The sequence below is a fragment of the Triturus cristatus genome, chromosome 6 (genome assembly GCF_964204655.1).
Source record: "Triturus cristatus chromosome 6, aTriCri1.1, whole genome shotgun sequence".
Lineage (NCBI taxonomy): Eukaryota > Metazoa > Chordata > Amphibia > Caudata > Salamandridae > Triturus > Triturus cristatus.
The window spans coordinates 1,713,924,378-1,713,937,141 of NC_140589.1; the positions used below are offsets into that span (position 1 = coordinate 1,713,924,378).

At 45.0% G+C, this 12,764-nt stretch overlaps 1 protein-coding gene across 1 annotated transcript in view; it reads left to right on the forward strand.

The window, feature by feature from the left end:
* The window catches only part of RRP15 (ribosomal RNA processing 15 homolog), a 167,564-nt gene that overhangs the window by 56,121 nt on the left and 98,679 nt on the right, over positions 1–12,764 (forward strand). Inside the window, exon 3 of the mRNA XM_085612936.1 lies at positions 6,165–6,262. Within this exon, the coding sequence (XP_085469062.1) occupies positions 6,165–6,262 (98 nt within the window). The remainder of the gene's footprint in view (positions 1–6,164; positions 6,263–12,764) is intronic.

The following is a 12,764-nucleotide window of genomic DNA, read 5'->3' on the forward strand; positions in this document are numbered from 1 at the left end:
ATGTGGAGTAGGGGAAATGTAAGAGAACGCCCATCCTCCTGATCTGGTTCTGTGTATGTGTGGGATGTGTCCAAGTAGTAGTCCTGTGGAGTAGAGGTGTGTGGGTGGTTGGTGGATGGAAAAGCAACTGTGCAGGTGGATGAGGCCTGAGTTGTGTGGGGCCTTGAATGTGTGTGTGAGGAGTTTGAAATGAGCATGTTTGTTTATCGGGAGCCAGTGGAGTTCCCTAAGGTGTGGTGTGAGGCAAGTTCTTTGTGGGGTGGTTGAGGATGAGTCTGGCTGCCAATTTCTGAATGGTCTGTAATATTTTAGTGAGCTGCTTGGTGATCACAGCATAGAGGGTGTTCCCATAGTCTAACTTTCTGATGACTAGGATGCGAGTGACAGTTTTTCTAGTGTTTCCTGGGAGCCATTTAAAGATCTTCCTCCACAACTTCAGGGTGTGAAAGCAGGATGCAGTGACTGCGTTGACTTGTGTGGTAATGTCCAGTTTGCTGTTACCAAAGCTAGGACATTTTTTATTCTGTGTCAGCTGTCAGACTAGGAAGTGGCTTAAAGTAAAAATGCTTAAACATAGAGTCCGAAGACCAATCCACAGCGTTCATAATATCTTCTAAGCATGCCCCCAGAGAGAATACTTTAGAAGCCATTGCTGCTCTGGCAGAATGTGTCCCAAACATCTTTGTGCCAATGCCAGCTTCCTGCATTTCCCACTGTACCCATCTGGTGATGGTTGAAGGCGACACACTTTTGTGTGGTTTCCTCAGAGCAATAAGGAGTTGACGCTCTCCCTGGGGACAAAGATCTTTCGTCATAGGTTGGTAAGCCTTAATACATCTCATTACACAAAACTTCAGGGAATCTGGAAAACTCAGATATGGGACTATAGAAGAGTTGTTTCTTGTTTGTCACGAAATGTGGAATGTAACTCCTTTCGTTGTAAACCTGCTTACAGTGATGCCCAATGCCTTGACATCGTACACCCTTCTGCAAGAGATCAAAGATGGGAGTGATGACAATTTGGCGGATAGTTGTATTTGAGAAAGATATTTGTATTGGGGCCATTAGATTAACAAATTGAGCACCACATTTACATTCTGTAAGCCCGAATATCTGGCTTCAGGAGGGAGTGCTAATCTGATTGCCTTGGAGTTATTTCGGGGCCAGTGGATGTTCTTCCATGGGATGGCCCTCCATCGAGGTATGTCCCACCTTGATTGACGAACAGAAGGTATTCACTGACCTATAAGCCAAACCTGTGGTTGCTAAGGAGGCTAAAAAATTCAAGTTATTGACAAGTCCTGTCCCTACGGGATCCAAGTGTCTCTGGTGACACCAACCCATCCATCTGGACCAAGCCAATCTATAGCTCTTGACTGTGCTGTCTTCCCATGTCTTGGAGAGTAAGTCTTCAGCCTGGTGCGAAAGTCCTGGGATTTGCCATCGTCCCTGGTAATCCTCCACGCCATAATGCTCCGAGAACCTTTCAGAATTAGATGGCAGGGGTACCCTAAAGTAGGTTTGAGAGGAGTTGGAAACGGGTGGACAGATTGGAAAATCCCAAGCAAGTCCCATCAGAACTGGAAAACAGACTTGAGATCTCCAAAAGGGGGTTATTACAACTGCATTCACCCGTTGTCTCCTGAATTGGGTTGAGCGTCGCATTTACATGGAAAATGGAGTAAAGGCATATCGTGTCTCCACTGCTTAGTTTTGCTGGAAGGCATTCATTGCGGCTGCCATTGTATCTGGCCTCCAATTGAAATATCTGGTCACTTGGTGCTCTAACCAGGATGCAAACAGGTCCACTGAGAACGGGCCCCATCTGGATTCTATCACTTTGAACAACTAAGGGTCAACTTTACATCGGCTGAGGTCCCACAGGTATCTTGACTGCCAATCCCCCACATAGTAGGCCGAGCCCGAAAGATGTTCTGCTGTGACCGAGATTTATTTTTTGAGGCAGTACTCCCAGAAGCTCTAAGCTAAGTCCGTAAGGGGTTTGGACTGTGTCCCTCCCAGATGGTTAATGTATCCAATTGCTGTCACATTGTTTATTTTGAGGATGACGCATCATTGACTTTTCTCTTGGTCCAACAGTTCACTGTGAACCAGCTGGACATCAACTCTAGACAGTCGATATGCAGAGCACGCTCTTGTTTGGGCCACTTCCTTCCTGTGGAGAGTGCTCTACCGCATGCCCCCAACCAATGCCACTAGCATCCGATTTTATCACTAGGTCCGGCTGGGATCCGAAGATGGCGCAGCTCTTCCATGCCTCCATGTTGGCTAGCCACCATTGGAGTTCTGCTTTCACCTCGTCTGACCGGGGTACACTCTGAGAGTATGTGACTACCTTTCAGAGGAGGAATATCTTTAACTGTTGAAGGGCTCGATAGTGAAGGGGGCCGGGAAAGCTAGCCTGAATGGATGATGACAGGAGGCCTACCACCCTGTCTATCTGCCTGAGGGAATTATAAGGGCTGGTCACCATGCATTTAGCTCATGTCTGATCTAGGCTATCTAATGTGATGGAAGACTCAGAGTGGCTCAGACCAAATCCACTACAAAGCCCAGAAAAATAAGGGATTGCGATGTAGATGAGATTTCTCGTTGATGAGAAACCACAAGGATTGGAGTAGGCAGACTGTCAACTGGAAGTAGGCTGTCATTGTCTACGGGCATTGGTCCATGAGAAGTTTATCATCCAAGTAGACAATGAGTCAGATGCCCCTTGCCCTGAGATGTATCCAGGCATATTTGAGAACCTATGTAAAGCACTGAAGATAGCCCGAATGGAAGCATTGTGAATTTGAAGGTTTGTTGACACCAGTGGAACTGCAGGTAGCTCTGGTGAGGCGGGAAGTTCGGAACCATGAGATATGCATTCTTAATGTCCAGGCGTACCAACCAGTCGTTGGGGAGGAGGAGCTCTCAGAGAAGATGAATGCCCTCCATTTTGAAGTGGAGGAAAACCAACCACTCATTGAATTGCTTGAGGTTTATGATGGGTCTTTGACCCCCATTGCGCTTATACTCCACAAACAAGTAGCTGATAAACCCGTAAGGGTGGTTGTGTGCGGGTATATGGCACCTTTGGAGATAAGGCTCTGAATTGACCAGGGAAGCCTTCTTGTCGGAGAATCATAATGGGGAGGGGGATGTGGTTGGACAGGGGATCCCTAAAATTCTATCCTGGACCCCTGGATAGTGTGCACGACCCAAGTGTTGGACGCTAGGGATCTTCAGTTGTGGGCAAACTGACAACCTGCCCCCCAGTCTTCCATGGGGATAAAAGGGATTACACTCGCTGTAAGGGGAGCCGTGGGAATGGCCGCCCCTGTGCCAGGGATATCCTCGGGCTGGGTAGTAGGCCAGAGTATGATCTTGTCACTGTCTGTGTTTAGAGGCTTGGCCCCAGAATGAAGCCTGATGTTGAAAGCGTGTGGCCAAGTGCCCTCTCCCACGACCAGCCCGGGTGAAAACCTGGGGGTTAAGTATTTTCTTGATGGATGACTGGACCTTATTGAAGGAAGTGAATGTAGCAACACATTAGTTCAGTTCCTTAACAAAAAGATCACCAAAGAGTCCTCCTGGAACCACTGGTCTGGCCTCAGAGGTGTCTAGATTACCCAGTTTTGAGTAGATTTATTTGAGCAGAGATCTCCACTGCTCAGTGGAAAGGGCACAATTAATGATGCCTAGGAATATGATCGCTCTTCGAGCCCAACCCGAAAAGATATCTGGGCAAATGAGGGACGCGGAGGTTTTGGCGTCCTCTGCCATATCCAGACTTTGTGAGGGGTCCAGCTATGTCAAGGAGCTTGTCTTGATAGACCTGCCAAGAGTGGTCAGTGCCCCATATGTACTTGGTGAGGGATGTCTTCATTCAGGGATCTGTTTTGGGAGTTAAGGCTACTTTGCCCTCCAGTGATAGACAAGGGCACTTTGCCATAAGGCATTTATGGATCTCCTTGTCAAGGGATTTGCGCAGGCTCCCCATCACATATGTGTTACTTTGTGCTCAGGCGCCCAGTCAGACGACTGTGGATGTATTAAGTCCTGTAGGTTGAACAAGTCTGAGTCTAGGTCCAATCTGCTCTTGCTGCCGTTGGACAGCTTAGAATCTGAAGCCTGATTCCGAGGTCTGTCTGGCTCTACAACACAATCTGAGCCAGGCAGGGAGATGCTGCCTGACGTGGGGGGTGGATGGTCCACCAGGATTGTTTACTGGCAGTGCGTGTAATTTACACACTCCAGGCGAGATGTGGGCCATGGTAGGTGGGCAACGGATTGCATTGAGTCCGATCGATGCACTAATTTGAATGGAGTAGCTTATACCCTAAATCAGTGGTTCTTAACATTTTGACTTCTGTGGACCACCACTTAATCTTTATTTGAATTGGGGCATCCCCACTAATTCTTTATTGGAATCCGGGGACCCATAATTAGTCATAACTGGAAGCCGACAACATCCAGTGAGTGATTACTGAAAGCCTGGGACCACGGCCTCACCATTTTCAGTGATTTAAACCTTAAAAAAATGCACTAAAAAGCAAGAAGCAAGAATTTGTTAAACAAATACACAGTAGATCTATTCACAAACAAATATTAAAAAATTAAAATTTTATAGGGGAGGTTGGAGCTTTTCTAAATTCAATTGAGGGCACGCATCATCCCTACTGTATTCTGTTTGATGCACTTGCACTTTCCCCCAGAATTAAACTGAGGATACTAACTTAATTTTTAGCCTCCAATTTCAAATTCCTTCACATTTACAGAAAGTTGTAATTGGCTTTTGTTTTTTTTACATTTTACTTCTTTATTTACATACACTTTATTGATCTGCTAGCATTATTAAATTTCCTTAGCAGTCACGGACCAACTGAGTAGGTTTCGCGGACCCCCAGGAGTCCCCAGACCTCAAGCTAAGAATCACTGCCCTAAATACAATGAGGTTTTATGCTCAGATGCCTACTGGAAATGTGGTAGCCCATTTAAAATTGAGTTGATTACAAGACACAACATTGAACGGCTGTTCAAGTATGGGCTCTTCACTCCTTTCACTTCACAGTGCTGATAAGCAAAGAAGCATGTGGTTGAATTAGAAATGTGAAGCCCCTCAAACTATGGAAATCACCTTCTTTCACCAGAGTGTGATAGTGAGAGGGCATGATGTCCCCCCACAGGCAGAACCAAGAAAGCAAACGAGGAAGACATGGCCACCTGACATTTACACTGTTTATTTAATGTCCTTCCTTTTTCATAATATTTAGTAGAGGTTCATTTGCAATTGTGTATACATTTTATTTTTGATCTTTTCCTTCTAAATTGTTAAATACTGAGGTAATGCACCTCATTCCTTAGGTACATTGCGTGGGCTCAGTAAAACCTTGTGGTCATTCCCTGGCAGTACTTATTCAGCTTATGTGACTCATTCCACCATTTATTCCAGGCCCTGGAGTTAAATTGAGCTGGAAGAAATGAAGTAACTCCACTCAGAGCCACTCTTCTATTAGCCCCCACATTCTCTTTCAAGTTAAGTTTCACAGCTCCAAGAAGAGAATCGCTAACTGATTCCAGATTTATACCTTCAGATGTTTTGGGCGGGCAAAAATTCAATTTGCCTGAAAAGATGCTAATTGCCAAGACAACTGGAGATTTCCATTGGAAAATACATGTCTGCCCAAGAGCGGACTAGTTCATTTATTGGTGACAGAAACTTTGAGACACCTTTGCTAGAGGTGTGTATGGAGTTGGAACCTTTTCTGGACAGCTTCAGCAGACTACCTAATGCCACATGCAGCTTCTCTGGATATCTAGAGTCACTTGTCTCCTGCAGCAGGCCTCCCGTCTATGGAGCAGTATGGGCAGCTTGTTGTCCAACTTGTTGTTGCTCTGCCAAAGACTGGTTGAATAGTTTAGTCGTTTGCCTTGAAACATAAGTGGTTTGGAGGCGCATCTGTTTTGAAAGCTTGGACTAGAGCTGCAATTTTGTCTTGTTTTGCAGGCATTTATCTAAGCCGTACTACGAGCTATGTTGACATCTCTGATGTAATAAGCTAGGAGGGCTGATTAACTGTTCTCTGCTTTGTACTTGGCCAAAAAGATCAAAATGGCATGTTTTTATTAATTTCTTAAATTATGTTTTATTTATAATGCAGCTTGAAAAAAAGCGAGAATGGGAAATGATGTGCAGAGTTAAACCAGATGCTGTCAAAGATAGAGAAAAGGAAAGAAATCTTCAGAAAGTTGCTACGAGGTAAGGTGAAGTGTGTGTTTATATCCTCCTGACAACCATATCAACCGTCTGCCCCACAAACCTACATATTAGAGTGAGGTATTTATACATGCAGACTGTTTCCTAGTTTTTAGTTTAAAGAGTGATTGAAATGTATTCTTAGATGGTGGATGATTGGGCTAAATGCAGTGTTTTACAAACATAGGCCCTCATTTGTAGTGCTGCAGATATCCCATGTGTTAATATCGTCCCAGAGTAAATCCATTAACCAACTTAGCGATTTCGCCTCTTTCAGCTTTCCAGTTTTGAATGGGGGATAGCATACAGAACTGGTGTCCCTGCACTTTAATTCTGCATTTATTCCAACTTGCATTCCTGTCACCAGTTATTTATTACTTGGCAAAAGGTTCACAGGGAAACAAAAATCACAGATTTGTACAGCTTGACTCCAAATACAGGATTGGAGGGGCGTTGGGGCAAAAAGTCTGTGCTCCCGATCAAAGTGTGTCTTTGGAACTTGAAATGTATGTCGTATAATTAATAAAGTAAGAAGCAAGAGCAAGTATGCACTTCATTCCAGCCCTTCCTTTGAGACCACTGCCGCAACATATGAATACATGCATAAATGAAGGGACGTGTATAGGACAACTCTACTATCGTAATTGCCTCAAAGATATTTATTTCTGAAAGAAGAATAGATTCGGAAATTAGTTCTCTGGTGAAGAAGGTTGTTTGACCAAAAGTGAAGGACCAGATGTTGAGATAAGACAGATGGGAGATAAGGTGAAATTAGAAAAAGTACAATAATAAGAAAAAGGATAGCTTCTTTTATAGCTCTAAGTATATTTGAGCCTCGCATCAATTCTTCATTTATTCTCCAAGTCTGTCATGTTGTTGAGTTGCAAAAGTATAATTAACTGAGACGCAAGGCATAATTGGCAACCACTATCCGTTCAGTCCTGGCCCCCTCCGTTAAACATATTCTAGGACTTTGCTAGAATGTAATTAAGTCTATAAAGGCTTTGATAAGGAAATATATAGAATGTAAGTTATATACTGTGAGAAATTGGGTTACTTGTTGACTGGTGTGTGAGCCCTGGTCAAACAGCAACCACTATCCTTGTCTGTGTAAGGCACAAGCAAACCCCAAATTAACCTGTGCTCATTCCCCTGGTAGCTTCTCGCAGTTACAGTGAAAACACCGCACAAAAAAACCTCACACCAAGTTAGACAAATAGAGCAAAATTTGATAAATAAAACAAGACAGACCAAAACGACAAATATCCAATCAGTAGAACCGACGATATAAATTAATAAAGAATTTTGTGAAAATAGCTCCATAAAGCATAAAACGCCAACTTGGGATATCTGGTGCCGCTGGACCTGGTCAAAGTCACACTTTCAAGCCAACTGTGAGGGAGCGCACGTCAGATACAGTCACCAGGTTCGGCCCACTGAGGTTTTACCGTATCCGGTTCATGCCAAAAGTGCTGTTGGTGTTGCAGAGAGCCACCGGGAGAGTGACGCAGGAGGCTGTTAGCGAAGCGCGAGGAGCCAGTTTCCCGAGCAGGCTTTGCTTAAACTTCGTGGTGCTGGACCCCAAAAGTGGTCAGTGCTTCAGGGAGAAGAGTCGGGCAGATGGAGCTTCACTCTGATCTGCGATGCGAGCGCCGAGGTCTCAGTTGAAACAAGCCAGTTTGTGGTCGCAAAGAGCACAAAAGGTTGACTTCAGCGATCATAAGCCATACCAGCGACCACGGCTTGAGAGGCACCACTTTGGGGTCAGGAACACGCTGCAGCTGGGTCCATGGGCTGGTGCAGGGTGTTGGGGAGCCTTTAAGTCCCTGAGGCTTAGAGCAGGAGGCCAGCAGACTAGCCCTTGGAATCACTCTTAAGTCCTGGGTTCAAGATGTAGTTGCAGGTCCAGTTCTTCTTCCACAAGGAAGAAGGCAGCAGGGCAGCACAGAAGGACAGCAGTTCCTTTGTTCCAGCAGAGTGGCAGTCGTTGTAGCAGCACAGAAGCCCTTCTTCCTGGCAGAGTATTCACAGGTCCAGAAGTGTACTGAGGAGTTGGTGTCTGAGATCAAGTATTTATACACAGTTGTGCCTTCAGTGGGGTGAAGCTTCTAGGGGTATGCCTTTGAAGCGCACATGTGCCCTGCCTTCCTGGCCCTGTCTCCAGACTAACTAGAGGGGGAGCGCAGGCGTTTGTATGGAGACAGGACACAGTCTATTGGAGTGTAAGTCGGGCTGTCGTGTGGTTCCCAATAATCTGTGGGACCTGTACGTTTGTGGACAACATAAACTTAGGAAGAGGTGCTTAGACTGATTCCATGCACCCCCGTAGTATATGTTGGCCTAGAGACCAGCTAGCTAGAAATGCAACCATAAGCCTCCCTATCCCAAACAGGGAGTAAATTGTTGTTGGCAACCACTGAACATGAGAACCACTGTCACCTCAGGCAGCATGGTAACCGATCTAGAACCCTTTTGCTCAGTCACTCGTGCACTCTTGTTCTCAGAGAAGTATATAGAGAATACAAAATGAGACGTTTTCAATATATTTATTGAACCAATGTTCTTATATAAAATACATGTGCTGTGATAATCAGTAGACCGAAGCTAATGAAAGTGATTACAAGCACCAAAATAGTATATAGCAGATACAGTTCTACCATGGTGCTAAGACAGTGTATGCAGGATTATAATACAAGGTAGTAATCGGGCATACTCCTACTATGCAACCTCTACTCTATGTACGTCTAGAGTGTATGTAGGTCTAGAGCCAAGAATCCCCCCTCGGGAGGATACAACCCCATTACCTGGCGGGAAAGAATGTAGGACCCCATCTTGGTCACAAATTGAACACCCCGCACGGAGATGTAAGGCAGCTGCTTGGCGAAGCCTCGGCATGCAGGATCTTTCGATGTCAGCGAAAGTGTTTCCTCTACTAACCCCGGGAATGAAAAAACATCCTTGTGATTAGCATTGTTCTGGATATGTAGATATCTTGGTCACCCCGTGGCTGAAAATAGAACAGCATTTGTACATCGTGTGTAAAGGCCTTGTACTCAGTTTTCGAGGCTTCATGATAATGTTGCGCGAAGCCAGATGCTATAAGCAAAGCAGTTTCAGAGAAACTAATCCAACATTGTCAGGCACTGGAATATGTGCAAAAAGTCACACAAAAATGTTATTGTGCAGAAAGAGGACAATCTAATAAAATGTGCTGCGTTGCTACGTGGGTCTAACTTGAGCACATAACAGGCAATGTCCAGCTCCTCCCACCTGTCTTGCTCGTGATGGCCCACTCAGTCATACCTAAGCTTGTTTAAAACTGCACACCCACAGGCTGCAAAGGCATCAGGCAACTTAAGTGGGTGGTCCAACAAGCGCTGCAGGCCCACTAGTGGCATTTAATTTACTGGCCCTGGTGATATGGTACAGCACTGCACAAGGGGTTTACAAGTAAATTAAATGTGCCAAGCACTTTAGCACTGGGTAGCAGTGGTAAAGTGTACAGAGTCCTAAAGCCAACAAAAATGAATCCAGCACAAATTGCAGGGCAAAGGCAAAACATTTGGGGATGACCCTGCAGAAGGGGCCAAGTCCAACACATGCCATTAGATTTATGTTCTCTAATCACACCTTTAATGTCATATGGACATGATAGTGTCAGCATCCGGTGATGTGCCTTTGGAGGACAAATTTGACACTTGAAATGTTTATCTAGCAGTCCATCCATGGGCAGATTAAAAACCTCATCCAAAAGTTCTCTTAGCATCTAGTAAGTCAAGGTTCACATAATTAGATCCACATACATTTTTTATAACATGCATATTTCTGTGATGGCTGGTGATAAACCACCTACGTTCATCATCTGAGCCTGACATGATAACATTCAATTTCAGCTTTTTTGAAACTGGAGTTCTTGCTCTCTTTTATTTCTTAGATAACAGCAGTTACTTTCACCCATAGCCCCTCAGGGCATTAGGATATTTCAACCGTGTTTTAGTTTCTTGTAACAAGGTAACATTGCCCTTTAACCTAGCACAATTTGTCTCTTCTTAACCGGGAATTTTAAACCCTTTGCAGCGCGAGGCATTATCTTCAGGTTATACATATTGTTAGAAATAGGGGTCTCGAGTTGGCAGAGGTTGGTACCTTTGTCCAAATAGGGACCCTTGCTTCTAGTCGGGGTAAGGGGTAAACACACTTTAGATAACCCCTGGTCACCCCCTCGGTAGGTTAGCATGAGAAGACATGCCTATCCCAAAGACAATGTGTACAGTATTTGTACCAACACACACAGTAATACAGTGAAAACACCACAAAAAAAACACCACACCAGTTTAAAAAAATAGATTTTTTTTTAAGCTAAACTAAACAAGACAAAAACACAAAAATCCAACATACACAGTTAAAAATTGCTTTCAAAAGGGTTCAAGAACTTGTACCATAGAAAACAATGGATGCGTGACTTTTACACAAAGTACCTGAGGTTTCGTCAAAATTCACAAGACTAAACAGCTGCAGAGTCGGAAACAAAGAGATGCGTCAACTCCTGAGACCTTGGGGAGGCGATGCGACAGTCCTGCTGCACGTAGAGGAAGAGTTGCGTCGAATGCGGTCTGTATGTGGAGTGACGCGTCGATTCTTCGTGATGGTTCTGGTTCGCCGGCGATGCTTCTGGAAAATTTGCCGCACAGGTGCGATGGGTAGAAATCTGTGATGCTTCGGTGATCGATGTGGCGGCGCTGCTTTTGTTTTCTTCAGCCACGATTCCTCGATGCGTCGATGCTTGATGCCAGTCCAAGAGGACCTGGCCTGGCAGTTCGAGCTGGACTGTTCCCATTGGGCAGAGGGTCAAGACTGCTTTGCATATGGCTAGGTTCAAACTGGAATGGCATGGTGAGCAAAAAAACAATGGATTTAGCCCCAGATCTCTGTACTAGGGTGAATGTATGACATTGTTTTGCATTCTGTCCATCAGTTGTTCTTTTTTCATCAGTTTGCGCAGCTGCACGGCAATGCGTGGAAATTCTTCTCGCGCTGTTTAGATGTGTCGGAAAAACAGCCGCAAGAGGAGCAAAATCCTGTGCTCAGTCAAAACCAGTTCTGTCCTCTCTGGTGCAGCTTCCTGGCAGGAGGTGAAGTCAGCATTGTGGAAGGCAGACCAAGCCCGTTCAGGTGAAAGGAAATCTCCTCTCCCCCCCCCCCCCCCCCCCCCACACTCTAAATACGGCCCGGCCCAGCCCAACTCATCCGGACTCTCTGGAGCCACTGCACATCGCCAGCCCCTGTCACTCCAAAGCCAGACAGTCCATACCCATGCTAGCAGTGGCACACTGGATGGCTAAGCAAGAAAATACCTCTTTCTATAAGTGGTATTTTCAAACACAGAATGTAAAAATAACCCTTACTAAAAGATGCATTTTAACATTTTGAGTTTAGGCATACTAAACTTTATTTTCTCATCTTGTTCCCAGGGGTAGTTAATCTTATAAGATGTTATAAGCAAACTCCCCATTCTATCCTATGGGAAGAGGTAGCCTTGCAATAGTGTAAAATAAAATTGGTAGTAGTTCACTATCAGGACCTGCCACACACACCAGGGTATATACTACCTTTCACATACACTGCACCCTGCCCACAGGGGTACCTAAGGCCTACCTTAGGGGTGACTAACATGTAAGAAAAGGGAAGGTTAGGGCCTGGCAAGTGGGTGCACTTGCCAGGTCGACATGGCAGTTAACAAACCGCGTTCAGGCACTGCAGTGGCAGGCCTGAGAGATCTTTTCTGGGCTACTCATGTGGGTGGCACAATCAGTGCTGCAGGCCTACTAGTATAAACAGAAACAATGGTTCCTGTGGAATTATACAACAGCTTTTGATAATGTGTGTGTGTGCAATCTCAATAATCTGTCATTCGGCCCGTGTAGACAGACAGATGCAGATCTACACCAACGTGTATTGGCTGTATGCGTTTTTTTCTCGGAGAATATCATTCAATAAAAACACGTTCCCACAGGATTGACTGATTGAGTCCCCTGACAATTTTACATCAGCAAATTGAAGTCACCGCACGCTTCAATAATCACGTTTCTGAGAACCACAAGCACTGCACGGATCGCTGTGCTCTCCATCAACCTGATTCACCACACAGTGCCATCATTCCTGTTGTCAGCCTCCCTCCCCTCACATTGGGCGCCCGGCTGGTTCCCATGTGAGTAAATCCTTTTTCTTTCTCACTTCCTTGTGCATCACACTCATCAGGTGGCTGTACAACTGTTCGCTCAGATGTCCCTACAGCCTGAAGTCCTGAAGAGACCCTTCATTGCACACGGGGTCGAAAGGCCGTCGACAAAAACTAAAGCAAACCATTACCCAGCGCGTATAATTTCACAAAGACGCTGAATTAATTTTGTTATTGTTTAAAAATGGTTGACTTTACAAACATTGTGAAACCAAGTGTATGTGTCACAAATATGTCACTAATGTTTTAGGTTCCATGTTCACTGGG